We start from the raw sequence: 18,116 nt of genomic DNA on the forward strand, positions 1-18,116 counted from the left end.
AACATTTAAAAAAAAACAAAAGTTGCATTTAAAATATAACAACTAACTGGTTTTGTTCTAACTCCCAGAACTGAATTGGTTAAGAGGCTAAACAGAGGAAGTTCTCGTTCAAAAGACAGTTGTCACTGCTACAGAACGAAAAGTGCTCGTACAGCCAAAACAGTGACATTGCCTGTACTATTAACTAAGGTTCTTTTAAAAACATTCAATGACATTTCTACAATGCTCATTACCATAGTGCCTGAAAATGGAGGAGGATTATAAAGCAACTATAATGAAACTGCTTATTTCCTAAGAACACTTCAACCCAACAATAGTAGAAAAGAACTGTCTATACTTCTGAGACTTCTCTTACTCATCTGGAAACTGCTAGAGCTGCTCTAGCTCTAAGCATACACTTCAGAAAATCTTTTAGCTTTGCAAAGAGAAGCATTTTCTGACATGAAATAAGTTTTAGGCTTATTTCAGTAGTTGTAGTGGTTATTTAAGAAGCAAACTGGGGGCAGAGGGGAAAGAAAAAAAGAGAATATATGAATTCTAAAAAGTCCCTTCCAAACAAAGCAGGAATAAACACAATCTGACACCAAAAATCTGCCTACTCCCTTTCACACAGAAGAACAAAAAATAGTATCAGTGTTTTGAAGACTAATGAAAAGCTTGGAGTACTCCTGACTCACTTTAGAAGCAGCAATCCTAGCACAACTGTCCTCAAATTAAAGCTAAGGGAAAAAAAAGATTCTGAAAGGTTTGTGTAACAGCAGGAAATATGTTTCTCAAATAGATACAATAGCTTGAAGGTTTCTATCCTAAACAAAGCTGGGTGTTAAAAGAAAATACTTGAACCTAATTTGAACAGCAGAAATGGAATAAAGAGGACCTGAATTTCTGGGAGTGAATCATCTCCTTTATCTGTCAGCAGGATACTGGAGGTCTAGAAGGTGCAGGGGGGACAGGTAGTTCTGCACGTCCTAGAGATCAGCAGTGCCTGTGGCTGTCAAACAGGCTCTTGTCAAAGGTGAAATGACAGGCAGTGGAAACAGTGGCACAGCATTTGATCAACCACTGGACATGACTTTCCCCATTTACAACAAAGGGTCAACTCCTAAATATTTTATTCAAGTTGTTTAGCATTCTACTTCAGTAACAACCTCAGAAAAAAACACAGATGTGCTTTTCACAATCTGAGGCCTCCGTGACTACGAGCAAACCACCACAGGGCTCAGCTGCAACTTCCCTCAAAGCAGCTTACATGAGGTAACAGCCACATGCCATCTCTTACACTGGAGCAGAAGGAAGGTGGCTCATTCCTCTTCCATTGCAATTACTGCCAATTTACTAAAGACTTAAGAGCAGAAAGTTGTTTGCTTACCTATAACCTAATAAGATTTACCCAAAGATTAAACATTTCTGCAACTATTGAATTTCCGTGGAATTTGGATCCCTAACTCCATTCATCTCCTTTTAAAAGCCAACTGTGGGTCTGAAGCATTCCAGGTAACATGAAGTAGGAGGTCTTGCAATTGCCACAGTGACAAGAGTTCACTGTCTGCAGAAGCAGCACTAGTAAAGCCAGCCTGTTACTCATATCATGCCTAACTCTAGAGCAACAGAAACCCAAGTCAAAATAGTGTTAAGATCTGGATTTGTTTGGTGATCGTGCTTGGTAGTTTTAAGATCATCATCCAAACACCACAAAGTAGAAATAAATTTCATTAATCTAATAAGAGGTAAATTCAAGGGGCTTTTTGGCAAATATTTTGTATTGATGACTTGTATTACACCAAGATGCTAATGTTTTAAAGAACAACACAGCTGCTGCATGCCTCAGTTCAGAACTGTCAGGGAAAAAGCAATGCAGTTCTGCACACCCAGTCCTTGAAGGCACAGACTCTCCTCAGGGGTATCATCCCTCCAAGAGACAAAAAAAATCCATTAGCTCATTAACTTCCCAGCCTGGATGACCAGGATCCAGAAAGCTTCCCTGAACCACAAATGGCTTACTCCTTGCCCACACAACTTCAATGCAAATCCCACAAGAATTATTTCTGGGTTTTATTCCATTAACCTATAAGCTGGTCAATATTTTACAACTGTCCAAACAAGAACACTACTTCAAGAGGAAATGTGTGACATATACACTGTTTTATACAGATTGCAGACACCTTTCCTGAGCCATTTCAAAACCAAGGAATCCAGTGGATGATTTGTGGGGGGATGAAGGAAGAAGGGACACGTTAGAGTGGCCTTTAAAGGCTTTGGAGGCAGTGTACCCAGGTGGCCAAGATGAACAAAAGCATCCTGGCCCAAATCAGCATTAGTGTGGCCAGCAATACTAGGACAGGAATTGTCCCCCTGTACTTGGCACTGATGAGGCCACACCTCAAATGGTGGATTCAGTTTTGGGTCCCTCACCACTACATGGACATTGGGGGACTGAAGCAGGTCCAAGAGCAACAAAGTTGATGAGGGGCCTAGAACACAAGTCTTGCGAGGAGCAGCTGAGGGAACAGGGCTTGTTTAGCCTGGAGTAAAGGAAGCAGTGGGGAGACCTTCTCAATCTCTACAACTCCCTTAAAAGGAAGCTGGAGAAAGACAGCTGTCAGACTCTTCTCCCAGGTAACAAGCAACAGGACAAGAGAGACCTCAAGTTGCTGGATATTAGGAAAAATAAAATTTACTGAAAGAGTGGTGAAGTCCTGACACATGCTGCCCAGGGAAGTGGTGGAATCATTGCTCCTGAAGTGTTCAAAAAGGCATGAAGATGTGGCACTAAGGGACATGGTTTACTTCTTAGACTTGGCAGTGTTATGTTAAGGGCTGGATTTGATCATGGAGGTCTTTTTCAACTTTAATGATTCCATGGCAGCTCCACCTCTGTAATGAAAATGGCACAATCCCAGAACTTGTATAGTAAATAAATGATAACATTTTATAGTAGACAGAGGCCAACAGAGGATAATTTCTTAGCTTACTTCAGGGAGAAGAAAGAAGATACATGTAATAAATGACTACAGATAATCAATACTACTTGCACGCTGACCATCACCTTTCTCTAGGGGATTTTTGCCCCCTTTAGAGCACACACCATGATCAGATGCACAGATCTGCAGTGCCTGGAAGAACAAAACTATCACTGAAACAAAGCAGGACAAGAACAAAAAATAATCCAGAGCTATACATGGAAGTTATATCCATGTATGGAATATCAAAACAGGTCTGCTCAGATGCTATCAGCACTTTAAAAACCATAGCATGGAAGTCAAAAGAAAGTCTTTCAATAAGGATTCTCCACATATAAGAAGAAACAGCCACACTCAGCTTGTACTCAAGAGCATATGCAGCCTAAGAAATTAATGTTATGAATTTAAGCTACTCCTATTTCATTTCACATGTATGCCTTACATCATTGTCTTACCATTATTCTCATTAGCATTAAACCAAAAATAGGCATTTCCATAAATGCACCTTATCCACAACCATAAGCAAAGCGAGTTAAGAGTACATTTTACATACTATTACTCATTTGAACTACAAGCAAAGCAGTTTCAGCCCTCAAACACTTATTTTATGCACAACTCATTAAAGAACCAAGGCAACTCCACAGCAAGCATCGTCCAAAGAAGCATTTATTGCAATTCTGCCTTCCTTGGTGTGCTCAGGCATTAAAGGCACTTTTTTCTTTCTCTAAGTGCTGTATGGAAGTTCTTTTCTTAAGCCATCTAACAGCACTTACTTCTACTGATTGCTCCTTCACAGAAGAGCTATCAGCAATTTAAAAACCCTACTGGCTTTAACTGAACCTCAGAAAAATGAAATAATTACATGGGAATTAGAATAGCCACGCTGTAGTGTTCTACTACAGCGCTTTCCTCCTCCTTGTTTTCACAAAACCCGCCTCTGAAAGTGAAGTAGGAGTTCACTTCTTCTCAAGAGCTGGTTTTCCACATGTGCAGCTACTAGAGACCAAAGATAGCATCCAGCAATCATCCACACAAGGTCAAGAACCCATTTTGGACTCTTAGCAGAATCATTGTGCATTTTATGAATGGAATCAAGCAAACCATCTGTAGAAGATCTGTCCCAGTCTATCACAAAATGTTTTCACCAAATACAGGCACACATTTTCAGGCACAGTCATGGGGATGAAAATTTAGATCTTTAGAATAGAGTAAACCTTTAGAATAAACCAAACCAGGTTGGAAGAGACCTTCAAGATCATCATGTCCAACCCATCAACAAATGCAACCCACCTAAACAACTAACCCATGGCACCAAGCACCCCATCAAGTCTCCTCCTGAACACCTCCAATGATGGCGACTCCACCACCTCCCCGGGCAGCCCATTCCAATGGGCAATCACTCTCTCTGTGTAAAACTTCCTCCTGACCTCCAGCCTGAACCTCCCCTGGTGCAGCCTCAGACTGTGTCCTCTTGTTCTGGTACTGGCTGCCTGGGAGAAGAGACCAACATCCACCTGTCTGCAACCTCCCTTCAGGTAGTTGTAGAGAGTGATAAGGTCACCCCTGAGTCTCCTCTTCTCCAGGCTAAGCAATCCCAGCTCCCTCAGCCTCTCCTCACAGGGCTGTGTTCCAAACCCCTCACCAACTTCGTTGCCCTTCTCTGGACGCGTTCCAGCAAATCAACCTCCTTCCTAAACTGAGGGGCCCAGAACTGGACACAATACTCGAGGTGCAGCTTAACCAGTGCAGTGTACAGGGGCAGACCTCCCTGCTCCCTGCTCCTGCTGGCCACACTGTTCCTGATGCAGGCCAGGATGCCTGGGCACACTGCAGGCTCACGTTCAGCCTACCATCAACCAGTACCCCCAGGTCCCTCTCTGCCTGGCTGCTCTCCAGCCACTCTGACCCCAGCCTGTAGCACTGCATGGGGTTGTTGTGGCTGATATGCAGAACTCGGCACTTGGATGTGTTAAATCTCATGCCGTTGGACTCTGCCCATCTGTCCAGCCTGTCGAGGTCCCTCTGCAGAGCCTCTCTACCCTCCAGCAGATCAACTCCTGCCCCCAGCTTGGTGTCATCAGCAAATTTACTGATGATTGACTCAATGCCCTCATCCAGATCATCTGCACTGAGCCTACTTGTCCTGCAGCTGAGACTCAAAGACTTCAGAATATATGAGAAATTCTGAGAAATGGGGGGACTTAGGCTCTGTAGAGCTGGCCAGAAGAGAACAAAGAAACACTGAGAAATTGTAGCAATTTTCTGTGAGAAAATGGGTTTCTTACTTATTATTATGACTCCTCACATAGAATACAAAAAAGTTTTCACCAGTCTTAGAACAACTCTTAAAGCCCTTTTACCTACTACTACTAGGGAAAAACAGTAATTCCTGCTTAATAATGCACTGCTTGCAACACAAGAATGAGGGGGTAGAGAGATCTACCTGAGCACTTGAAGAAACTCAGACACTTAAAAAAACCAACTCTTAAGAGACTGCTGGTGATGTTACTGTGTATTTATAGTTTTCCACAGAAAAACCAAGTAAATTGCAAATACAGGCAAGATTCATGAACCACAGTACCCTTTCCAATGCCATGCACACATTTAGTCAACACTCAGACCAACTGGATGATTGCTCAGAACCTCGAGGCCTGATCACCAAGAGGAAAAGAAGATTTGCAACCAAACCCCAAGCCTCAACAGAACTTGGGAATGCTAATGAACTAGGCTAGAGCACAACTAAAAGATCAGCATGTACATGGTCTTAAAAAAACAGCCAAACAAACTCCACCTACAACTACTCACAAATCAACTCTGGAATTAGTGTATTATCATAGAATCCTAGAATGATTTGGGCTGGAAGGCACCTTGAAGACCACCTAGTTCTAACTCCCCTGCCATGGGGAGGCACACTTCCTACTAGACAGCTTGCTCAAGTTCCCTTCCAACCTGCCTTTCAACTCTTCTGGCATGAAGCCTCCACAGCTTCTCTGGGCACTCTATTCCAGTACCTCACCACCCTCATGGGGAAGAATTTCTTCCTCATGTCTCATCTAAATCCAGCTTCTTCCAGTTTGAAGCCATTACCCCTCATTCTGTCACTATACCTTTGCAAGAAGTCCCTTTCCAGCCATCCTGTAGGCTGCCTTCCAATCCTGGAAGGTCGCTTTAAGTTCTCTCCAGAGCCTTCTGTTCTCCAGGCTGAACAAATCCTACACTCTCATCCTGAATTCTTCTGAGAGGTGCTCCAGCCCTCAAAGTGCCCCTTTAACAGTTCCATGTCCTTCTTGTGTTGGGGAGTCCAGAGCTGGACACAGTACTCCAGGTGGGGCTTCACAAGAGTGTGGTAGAGGGGGAGCATCACCACTTTGATCCTGCTGATCACCACCACCTAGAAATTCCAACTGTAGTATTGGGGCATTCCATTTACTTACAGCATTTCATGAAACTACCTGTGAGAACTGGAAGGCTTCATACAATTAACTTTCCAGTAAACAGCAAGTACTTTTCTGTAATTCACAGCAATACACCTTGTTCCTTTGAAGATGATAAACAGTGGCTTTGGTGGTTTGTTGGGTTTTTTTTTTCTGTCCTGGTACATTTTACTTCTAGGTTTTAAACCTAACAATTTTAGCTGTGAATAGTAACTTCTTATTACTGTGCACACCTATGGGTTAATAGCCAAGACACTCTTTTAATTATGCTTGAGAATTTAAAGAAATCAAGACTCATAAAATCAACCATGCAGAACATTATGTTAACCAGGTAGTCTTGCACATGGGTTTAAATTATTTTAATCAGAGCTGAAAGAGTTGGCAGTAAACTATCCTCCAGTTCTACCTCCATCCTGCCCCCCTGCCTCTCCATTCTTTCACCAACACAGCTCTACACATGCTCTAAGGGTTTTAAGCCACAGCAGAAATACTCACAGTACTCACAGAACCCAACATTCAGAAGATTTCATAGAATGAATCAAAGAATGGTTTGGGTCAGAAGGGACCTCCAAAGGTCATCTAGTCCAACCTCCCTGCAGTCAGCAGGGACATCCTCCACTAGATCAGACTGCTCAAAGCCCTGTCAAGCCTGACCTTGAATATCTCCAAGGATAGGGCCTTAACCACCTCCCTGGGCAACCTGTTCCAGTGTTCCACTGCTCTCATGGTAAAGAGCTTCCTCCTAATATCCAATCTAAGTCTGCTCTTCTCTAATTTAAAACCTTTGCCCCTCATCATATCACTACAGGCCTTTGTAAACAGTCCCTTCCCAGCCTTCCCGTAGGCCTCCTTCAGCTACTGGAAGGCCCTTATTAGGTCTCCCCAGAGTCTTCTCCAAGCTGAACAACCCCAGCTCCTTCAGCCTGCCCTTGCAGGAGAGGTGTTTCAGACCCTTGATCATTTTCATGGCCATCCTCCAGACACGCTCCATCAAGTCTATGTACTTCTTGTGTTGAAGGCACCAGAGCTGGACACAGCAGTCCAGGTGGTCCTAGCAGAGCAATATGGGAGAATCACCGCTCACCATGTTTTGTATGGTCTATCTACTGCAAGATGCTCAAATCAGGCACACAAGCTACCTCAACTTCTTGAATCAACAGATTGGCACATTAAGGATTGAAGAAGGTATTTAGCAAACCTCATTTCAACTTACATCATCACTTCTGCAAGATTCAATACATACCACAGAAGCAGTTGGTATTTCCTGAGGAAAACAAAACACCTGCTGACACAAAGCCTAAAAGAAGTGGCTACTAGATCTGGAAAGAAAGATGCAATGGGAATGAAAATACTTTTGCATGAAGGGCTGAAGCCATTTACTTCTACGTTGACATATCTTTGGTGAAGTTGTAGCATCTATTGATAAACAGGGTTTAAAGAACCAAAAGGCCTTTTCAGACTCATAGTATCACAAAACTTGGAAAAGACCTCCAAGATCTTTGAGTTCCAACTGTTTAACCAAACATTGCCAAGTCACCACTAAACCTTGTCCCTCAGCATCCTATCTGCATGCTTTTTGGACACTTCCAGAGATGATAATGCCACCACTTTCCTGGGCAGCCTGTTCCAGGGTTCAACCATTCTTTCAGTAAATAAGTTTTTTTCTAATATTCAAACTAAACTTCCTCTTGTGCAACTTGAGGCCGTTTCCTCTCATCCTATCACTTGTCACTAGGGAGAAGAGACCAACCTCCTTTTAAGGAGTTGTAGAGAGCAAGGGGGTCTCCCCTTAGCCTCCTTTTCTACAGACTAAACAATCCCAGTTCCCTCAGTTGCTCCTTCACAAGACTTATGCTCTAGACCCTTCACCAGCTTCACTGCCCTTCTCTAGATGTGCTCCAGCGCCTTCATTTCTGTCTTAAAAGGGTCCAAAACTGAATGCACTATTTGAGGTGTGGTTTCATCAGTATCAAGTACAGGGGGGAAAAACCACTGCCCCAGCTCTGCTGGTCACACTAGTCCAGCTTGAGGCCAGGATGCTGTTGGCCAATGAGACCAGGCAGCATTTCAGCCACTCTTCCCCAAAGCTGGAGCAATGCCATGGGTTGTGACCCAAACACAGGTCCCAAATGCACAAGACTGGATGAAATGAGAATTTTCACAGGCACAAGTATTTCAAATGAGTCAGTGAAGCTTATACACACACACATACATTCTTGAAAGACTCATCATGTGTAGGATCTCTCTAAATGCTTTTCAGAATTCATAATGCAATGATATAATACACCAGAATAGTTCTGAGAACTGGCAAAACACTATTTGGTAGCATTGCTCTACAGAGGAAAAAGAGGCCTGCAGAAAAACCCCCAAAGACCTAAAAGGACTCAAAAACCAAATACCCAGCCCCCAACACACACTATAAACATCAAACCAGAAAAACCTACATTGGGGTCATGCTGTTTTTCAGAAAGACCTGTCCAACCAATTTTATGGTGGTAAGTGACATAGCACATGGACTGAAGGATGAGCTCTTGCTCAAAATTCATTCAACACAGCTTAACGTTGCTTGAATAAATCCTGAATATGAATTCTCCAAGCATTTTCTGAACTCTCATTCACTGTTTATTTCAGTAAGAAATATGCATTTTCATAAAGGCATGTAGTAACAGGACAAGGGGTAATGACTTCAAACTGGGAGGAGAGTGGTGATGCACTGGAACAGGTTGCCCAGAGAAGCTGTGGAGGCTCCAAGCCTGGAAGCGTTCAAAGGCAGGATGGATGAGCCTTGAGCAATCTGCTCCCTTCCAACCCAAACCATTCCATGAGGCTATGATTTTTTTCACTTTGTGCCACTTTTCCATCAAAACACATTTGAAGGTACTATTTTCCATGAACTGAACATTCACACCTGCAGGAAAGACAATTTAGATGTGCTAGATCTCCATTACAGACAACAAATCTCTCACTGTTTTAAGCACAACTCTAGCAGGTTTTGGCAGCACTTTTCACTGATCAACTACATGAACTTAAAATTAAGATTTGCTCTATTAGCTCGTTCCAAAGTGTTTCTTTGGCCAGAGGTAATGGGTTCACTGAGAGGTAAGCAGTGAGTGTCAATTTGAGACCTTGAGAGTACTTTGAATCTGGCAAGGGAAGGAAATAACCTCAAACACTTCTGCAAAACAGATGCCATTAATTCTGGTGTTGTAGGAGCATCAAACCTGCATTTTCACATACAGCATATATTGTGTTCAGCAAAAAAACCCTAATAATTTAAAACATACAATAAAATACTTACAAGCTGTGTCCAACTTACATCATGGACTATTACTCAACATTTTGTTTAGTGCCCAACCATAACGTATTCCTCTTTGCTGCAGCGTGTGAATGTGAAACAACAAAGTTCAATGACTGCTTAAGAAAAAAGAACCTACACTCTCCCAAGCCCTCTTTGACTATTCCTCCTTTTGCTTTACCTCTCGTGCTGCTCTGCATACTCCCTGGATAGATTTACACAATGACAGAACAGCTAGAGACTGAGAAGGTGTTAAAAGTACCATAGGTGGTTACTGAGCCCAGCACAATGGTGCTACACTAAGTGACTTTGCTGCACAAGCTTAACCTCAACACTTTATTATAATCAATAGAGAGTAAACTGTCATCAAAATTTACTTCTATGATTGTTCCTACATTACAAAAAAAAAACACATGCCAAATCTGAAGTCTCAAATGAAAAAAAGTGTGAAGATTATGGGCAGAATCCAACAGCATGAGATTGAACACATCCAAGTGCCGGGTTCTGCACATCAGCCACAACAACCCCATGCAGAGCTACAGGCTGGGGTCAGAGTGGCTGGAGAGCGGCCAGGCAGAGAGGGACCTGGGGGTGCTGGTTGATGGTAGGCTGAACATGAGCCTGCAGTGTGCCCAGGCAGCCACGAGGGCCAATGGCATCCTGGCCTGCATCAGGAACAGTGTGGCCAGCAGGAGCAGGGAGGTCATTCTGCCCCTGTACACTCCACTGGTTAGGCCACACCTCGAGTACTGTGTCCAGTTCTGGGCCCCTCAGTTTAGGAAGGAGGTTGTCTGCTGGAGCGTGTCCAGAGAAGGTCAACGAAGTTGGTGAGGGGTTTGGAACACAGCCCTATGAGGAGAGACTGAGGGAGCTGGGGCTGCTTAGCCTGGAGAAGAGGAGACTCAGGGGTGACCTTACTGCTGTCTACAACTACCTGAAGGGGGTTGTAGACAGGTGGATGTTGGTCTCTTCTCCCAGGCAGCCAGTACCAGAACAAGAGGACACAGTCTCAGGCTGCACCAGGGGAGGTTTAGGCTGGAGGTCAGGAGGAAGTTTTACACAGAGAGAGTGATTGCCCACTGGAATGGGCTGCCTGGGGAGGTGGTGGAGTCGCCATCACTGGAGGTGTTCAGGAGGAGACTTGACAGGGTGCTTGGTGCCATGGGTTAGTTGGCTAGGTAGTGTTGGATGACAGGTTGGAAGTGAATATTTTGAAGGTCTCTTCCGGTCTATTCTATTCTATTCTATTCCCTCATCCAGCCTGGTCTTATCCCTGTCTTAAGTCAAGCCCAAGAAGAAAACTTTTCAGTTAGATTTTACATTAAGAGAATGTTTGGTTTTTTTCCATATTGTGAACAGAAAAATCAGTCAATTGTATAGAAAACTATTTTCTTCCATTACTTTTGATTACTCTACATCCACTTCAACAGAACAGTACACCACGTACTCAGTGTCACTGTCCTTGAGCTAGGAAGAAGCACATCAGAGCACACGCCAGGAGCCAGCAAGTATTAATGGATAACAGATAATCCATTACCAGTTACAAGAAATAAAGAAGGAATACATAATGGAAATTAATTCAAGCCATTCATATCTCTGGGAACAACACCAGGAGTTTGCAAATAGTTTGGTCAATGGCTCGTCAATTTCTAGGTAGGCAGAAAAAACAACAACTCTGGAGTGGTAGGGTTTTGAAAATTACTATTTAGCCTTTTCTTTAGCTATTGTAAAATACAACAATACACTGACTAACAAAAATATGATTAAAAATATTCAAGAGACAGCACCTATATAGAGGGAGAAGAGAAGGATCTGGGGACACCTTCTAGCAGCCTTTCAGGATTTGAAGGCTTGGAAGATAGCTGGAGAACAACTGGTTACAAAGCTATGTAGTGATAGAATTAGGAGTAATGGTTTCAAACTGGAAGAGGCTGGATTTAGATGAGACATTAGGAAGAAATTCTTCCCCATGAGGGTAGTGAGGCACCGGAACAGATTGCTCAGAGAAGTTTTGGAGGCTCCAAGCCTGGAAGTGTTCAAAGGCAGGTTGGATGGGGCCTTGAGCAAGCTGGTCTAATAGGTGTTCCTGCCCATTGCAGAGGGTTGGACTTAGATGATTTTTAAGGTCCCTTCCAACCCAAACCATTCTGTGATTCTATGATAACAGTAAGTAGCTCCCTTCATGCAAGAGGCAAACTAATCTAAATCAGGTAGACCTGCTGTGGAAAGATGATCAATAGGAAGACAAATGGAAGCAGTCTACAAAGTCACCTCTGGAAGCACTCTGAATTCAAAGCTGAATAGGAGAGCCACCAAATTTGATATGAAAGAGTGCAGATCAGTAGCTGAGGTACAAATAGTACACTTACTAAATATAGACTCCATCCCACACCCAAACGCAGCTTCATTGACAGGAATAATCCTGCTAAGGGCACTGCCACTGCTTGCACTGCTGAAGCCATGCAGCCACTTAGGCCTCCCCAAAATTCATGTCAGGATTTTAACATGAACTTCAGCTCAATCCTTCTGCAGTTATGAAAGAAATCCCTCCAAATTTCTCAGCCGAGTACATGCTTCCTTCCTATAAACACTTGCTCAACAGGATTGTGAGCAAAATCTCATAGAAGAGAGAATCTAACAAAGGGAACACCTGAACAACTGCTGGCAGGTGTCACCAAGCATTTAATGAATTTTGTTCTAAAATGTTAACCTAGAGACTCTTTAAGCAACTGAAAAGAAGACCACCACTGGCAGAAAGTTTCATGAAGTAAAACACTTGATGACAAGGTTTAATTTTAGGTATGAGAGGTCTCTGCACCAGCATTCCTCACCCCCCCATACTCACTTATGTGGTGAAAAAAGTAAACCACAAACTAAAGTTTATTCCACTGTTAACTCTGCTGCCTGACCCCCTACCCCTATCTACATATTAATGGTCTGAACACATCAATCTGTTGGAATTTAAACATTTTTGGTGTAGTTTGTTATAAAGCATACATGTGTGGTTTGCATTGTTTTGTTTTCCTGGGAGTTTTCCTGGCCACACTGTGGTAAATATTTTTATTCCCATAATTCATGTCAGAACCAACCTGACAGTTGTGGAAAAGGCTCTCCAAAGGAATAAATGCAATTTGGAGATCAAAAACCTTTCATCTGCTAAATTCACAATTTCATATTTACTTTTTGACTTTTACCACTAAACACAGCTGTCAAAGAGTAAAAGCAGAGGAAAGAGTAAAATATTATAAATCACACTGCTATGATTAAGCCAGCTCCTGAGAATATAAATCCTCTGATTACATCAGCAAGAGGTTTGATGGAGCAAATGTATTGATATATTCCCTACCAGTGAAGAAACATAAACAGGTATGTCCAGTTTCTTTATAAAGCCAAGGAGCATTAGTTCTACACTACTGCCTGCTGGGATCAGGCATAGCACCAAAAACGTTAACACTAAACCTTAAAAGCTAGTGACTCAACTAAGTACCTTCTTTTTAACGTACACACCGATGAACACACACACACACATACACACATTTCCTGACCATCCTCTGGCAGACTGAGGCTTTTCTACTTCTCTCGTTCCTCAACACCATTAATAGTCCTGTGGTTGTTTTTTCTGTTGTAAGCTTTAATTGAAGCAACTGTCAAAACACAGCAAGCTTGATGGCAGCATAAATTAATAACCTGGCTCATTCCCCTCTGCAACTCAAGGGGATGGCACGCTCTCAGCCGCACCGAACACGCACAGAAGTTACCTATGTCTAGATGTTTATAGTAACATCTTCCCAAAAGCTGGCGTTGTGCCACCTAAATCTTATAATCATAAGACTTATAGCCTCTTTAGCGGGGTGAAGAGTGAAATACATTCTCCAAGAGGAAACCCTCCAGAAGACATAAATAAATACAGTCCCCCTCCTTCCGGGGCTAACTAATTTTGCTAAAGTAGGCGTATAATCTTCGACTCCTTCTTTGAGGCCTCTTCTTTGAAAACAAAGAAACCAGACCCCCGCCCCCAAATGTCGTACGTGGATTTTCATAATTGATTTGCTGGACTGATGGGGAGACGACAATCGCGGGGACCAGTTTCTCCACCTCCCACTCGCCCTGCGAAGGTTGCGCTGCTCCCTAAAGATGCAGCTCGCTCAAGTCCCCGTGTCCCGTCTCCCCTCCCCAGACCTCGCACCGGGGGTGCCCCAGGCCGCCGGCCCGCTGACAGCTCACCCCGCGCCGCTCACACCCGCAACCCCCTCCGAAACCGCCTCTCCGTGGGGCCGGCCCGGCTCACTCCCACACCCCGCGGCCCCGGGCGCACAGCACAGCAGGCGGGGAGACGAGGCCGCGGGGCCTGCGGAGGCCGGGGCCTGGCGCGGCCGCTCCGCCCGGCCTAGGCCCGGTACTCACGGGGAAGGCTCGGATCCGCATCTTGGTGTCCTTCCGGCTGCCCGTCCCCTTGCTCAGGTTCGACATCTTCGGGCCCGACGCGGGCGGCGGCTCCTCCCGTCCGGAGGGGCGCCGGGGAACGCGCGACGGGACGGCAGACCCCGCGAGGGGGGCCGGGGGCTGGACAGGGGAGGCCGCTGGCGACCTTCACTCCGGGCTGCGGCCCCCGGGGCTGCGCGGAGAGCGGGAAAGCCGAACCGAGTCGGGCCGGGCCGAAGAGGAGGGGGAGGGGGAAGCGGCGGGGGAGGCGGCGGCGAGGGGCGAGGCGGCGGCGCAGGCCCCTCGCTCCGGCGACGGCGCTTCCTTCACCCTCCTCCTCCGCCGCGATGGCGGACAAACATCACTCAGTGCGCAGGGCCGAGCGCCCCCCCTCTTTCCTCTCCCTTCCCTCCCCACCACCCAGCCAGCGAGAGACAGATCCGGCCTCGGCAGCAGGCGGGGGCAGTGGCGGCAGGAGGCCGCGGGGCGGGGCCACACATGCGGAGGGGGAGGGGCGGAGGCGTGGCGCGCCGCCGCTCAGCTCTCGCGAGGCTTCCGGCGGCGGCGGGTGGAGCCGCGCGCTGCGGGCTGTCACTGCTCCGCAGGGCGGGGAGCGCGGGAGGAGTGAGCGCCGCTGATTGGTGAAGAGGGAAGAGGGGCGGAGCGAGACCGGGCTGATGACTGGCTGTCCAAGGGACGGTCAACGGTAGCAGGGAAAGGGTTGGGGTGGCCTGGGATGTGTAGGATGCTCGTGGCACTCATGGGGAGTTAAGCAGAATTCCCTGTCCCGTCGATACTGTGCTTCATGGGCTTGTAGAGGTGATCCGTTATGTTGCTGACCTGGACAGGCTGGAGAGTTTGGTGCAGGGGAGCCTCGTGAAATTCAACACGAGCAAGTGTAGAGTCCTGCACCTGAGTAGAAATAACCCCCTGCACCAGTACAGGTTAGGGGGTCGACCTGCTGTAAAGCAGCTCCACAGAGACGGACCTTGGAGTGATGGTAGATGACAAGTTCTGGAGCCCAAGCCCAGGCTGCCCAGTGAGGTTGTGGAATCTCCTTTGCTGAAGAGATTCCAAACCTGCCTGGACATTGTGATCCTGGGCAATCTGCTCTGGGTGACCCTGCTTTAGCAGGGCAGTTGGAGCAGATGATCTCCAGCGGTCCTCTCTAACACCCACCATGCTGGAATTCTGCGTAAAGTGCAGGTTTGGCACCTACTCAAGGATGCTTACTGCACTTCGCAGCACTGAGCTGGGCTTGAACATGGCAGCAGTCCCTGTGGCCCGTGGAAAGCCGTCCCCAGACCCAGAGCACCCACCTTGTGCCTTGGCCACCTGGTATTAACTTTGCTGCACACAGCTAAAGAAGTTAGTCCCTTTTCCCATTCCTTTCCCTTTGAAGTCTCTGAGATGCCAATTCTGCCCCTCTGAGTAATGTCATCAGTGGGCGTACCCTTCCGCCACAGCCCACAGAACGAGCAGCATGATGCAAGGCATCTTTCCTTTATTTACATTCTGTGTTTTCATGGCAATGCATGCCTGAGACGTGAGGGTGCCACCTGAGGAAACACTCACATGAGCCCAGAGTTAAATATAGGTCATTCAGGAAAGGGCAGTTGATGGAGAACGGAAGAACGTTTTGAAATGTCAGATTCTGTAAGATGGTAGCGGTGTAATCTCACTGAAAGTTAGGCTGGCCAGCCAGAAAAAATCTAGGTCCTAGTCACAAGAGCACTAACTGCAAAGTTAGTGGATGAAATGGAAATCTGGGTCAAACCATCTTGCTCAAGATCCTGAAAAGGAAATATGTGGCATAGCCAGGAAGAAAATTTCTTTTAGGTGACTCTTGAAGAGGACTCCAGGTACCAGAGTACATTTTTCATCCCGCTCCACTCACCTCTGTCATTAGTCTTTTCTTACAGGTGCCTCTACATAGCATGTGCCCTCAGGGCACAGAAGCAAGATGCCTCCTCTGAGCTAGTTTACCTTCTGTAAGAGTAATTTCACTGTTTGATTCTCTTTGAGTTTGTTACTTCCCATTAGGACTATGTTTATGTACACCAAGGTGTTGTTTTAATCTCCTGATCAGAATGAAGTACATATGCCTAGAGAAGATGTTATATAACAGCAACACAGTAAACAATCATTGCAACATGACTACACAACATGAACCAGGCCTTTTCAAAATGACAGGGCAAAATGCACGTGAAGCAAAGGTGAAATGAGAAGGGCAAGACTGCCATTTGTTACTAAGAATCATAGAATCACTTAGACTCGAAAAGACCTTTAAGATCAGGTGCAACCATACGAATATGGCTTCCACATTGCTTTGTAGCAGCCCTAGTTCCACCACCCTCTTTCCATCTCTTCATTTCAGTTGCTACTAACACGCAGTTTCATCTGGAAGTCAGAAAAGTGTGGACTCACCCTTAGACACTCTTCAGTATCAACAAAAAACAAACTTACTCTCCTTTCAAGTGAGCTTAATTCATATATCAAATGGTTTATTTTACACCACGAGCTTAGAGCTGCAACACACTCTCATTCCAACTTTGTTACTCACAACTGAGCCTTCTTTTGTGCAGATTTATGACCCAGTGGAGGTATCTGTGACACAGAAATTAACTCGTAGCTCCTCTGTACACATTTGATGTCTGTTCTGTGACTGTCCAAGGTGGTGACAATTACTGGGTTTTTTTGGTGCACATTTTCCATTTCTGTGCAAAATGAAACTCTGCTGAAAATTAGCCTTTGAGCTTCCCCAAAGAACTTCTTTGGAGGTTTGTTAAGTGCTTGTAATGTTAATTCTAGGTGGGTCAAAGCCAGGAGGAAGACAGGTGGGTGGAGAAGGCCAGATTAGCATAGGAAGAATTAGCCATCCTATTGCATAATTGGGTCATCTCAGCTATCGCACATGCATACATACCTGTTGTATCTTCTGTTAGTCCAGCAGTCAAGTAATGGTTGTTGTGCAGAAGAATAGCTGCCCTTGTTGGAAAGTCCACACATGTGCGCTGAAACTCATCTCACACCAACCACAAAATGTGCAGAGGTATGAAGGCCCCCCAGATGAATTCATGCTGTGCAGAGAAGAGCTCGATGTTATGCACAGCAGTCATTTACTGGTTTGTTTCTCAGGTCTTATCAGTCCTTGATTTTATGTGTTGATGATATCACTAAATGACAGTAGGAGTTTTTCAGGTGGCTGCTAATCCACACAGAATATTTCCTCCTGAATGACATGTCTCTGTCTTGCTGTCAGTACAAGAGGGATGACCCTTTTCTTTGACACCTATCTTGGAAGGTGGCAACAAATCTTTAATTACTTAAGCACTTTCTATACTCTGGTTGAACACTTAATCACTTGCAGGGCAGCAGAGATTTCAGAAGAGTAAGAAGACTACATTACATTGTAATCAGTCTGAATTTGTATTTTTTGAGTCACACCTTTAAAAGAATCATAGAATCACAGAATGCTTTAGATTGGAAGAGACCTTTAAAGGTCATCTAGCCCAACCACCCCTGCAGTCAGCTAGGACATCTTCCACTAGATCAGGTTGCTCAGAACCCCAAACAATCTGACCTAGAATGTCAACTGCCCACCTCTCTGGGCAAGGTGGGACAGTGTCTCACCACTCTCAGTGTAAAAAAGGTCTTCCTTCTGTCTAGTCTAAACCTTCTGACTTTTAGCTTAAAACCAGCGCTCCTTGTCCTGTCACAATAGGCCCTGCTGGAAAGTCTGTCCCCCATCTTTCTTACAGGCATTTAAGTACTGAAAGGTTGTGAGAAGTCTCTTTGGAGTTCAGCTTGGAGCAGGCAACCCCAACTCACAGCAGAGGGCTTCCAGCCTTCAGATCATTTCTGTGGCTTCCTCTGGACCTGCTCCAATAGGTCCACATCTCTCCTGTGCTGAGGGCTCCAGAGCTGAACCCAGCACTGCAGATTTGGTCTCACCAGAGAGGAGCAGAGGGACAGAATCCCCTCCATCAACCTGCTGTCCAAGTT

The 18,116-nt window shown here is 45.3% G+C and overlaps 1 protein-coding gene across 1 annotated transcript in view; it reads right to left on the reverse strand.

Annotated features, from left to right (window-relative positions):
- CUL3 (cullin 3) overlaps positions 1–14,554 on the reverse strand; it is a 61,561-nt gene extending 47,007 nt beyond the window's left edge. Inside the window, exon 1 of the mRNA XM_068145502.1 lies at positions 14,094–14,554. Coding sequence (XP_068001603.1) covers positions 14,094–14,159 — 66 coding nt within the window. The 5' untranslated portion in view covers positions 14,160–14,554. The remainder of the gene's footprint in view (positions 1–14,093) is intronic.
- Between the last annotated feature and the right edge of the window lie 3,562 nt (positions 14,555–18,116).

The sequence above is a fragment of the Melanerpes formicivorus genome, unplaced genomic scaffold (assembly GCF_026170545.1).
Source record: "Melanerpes formicivorus ecotype bairdi unplaced genomic scaffold, bMelFor1.0.p_v2 SCAF_12, whole genome shotgun sequence".
NCBI lineage: Eukaryota > Metazoa > Chordata > Aves > Piciformes > Picidae > Melanerpes > Melanerpes formicivorus.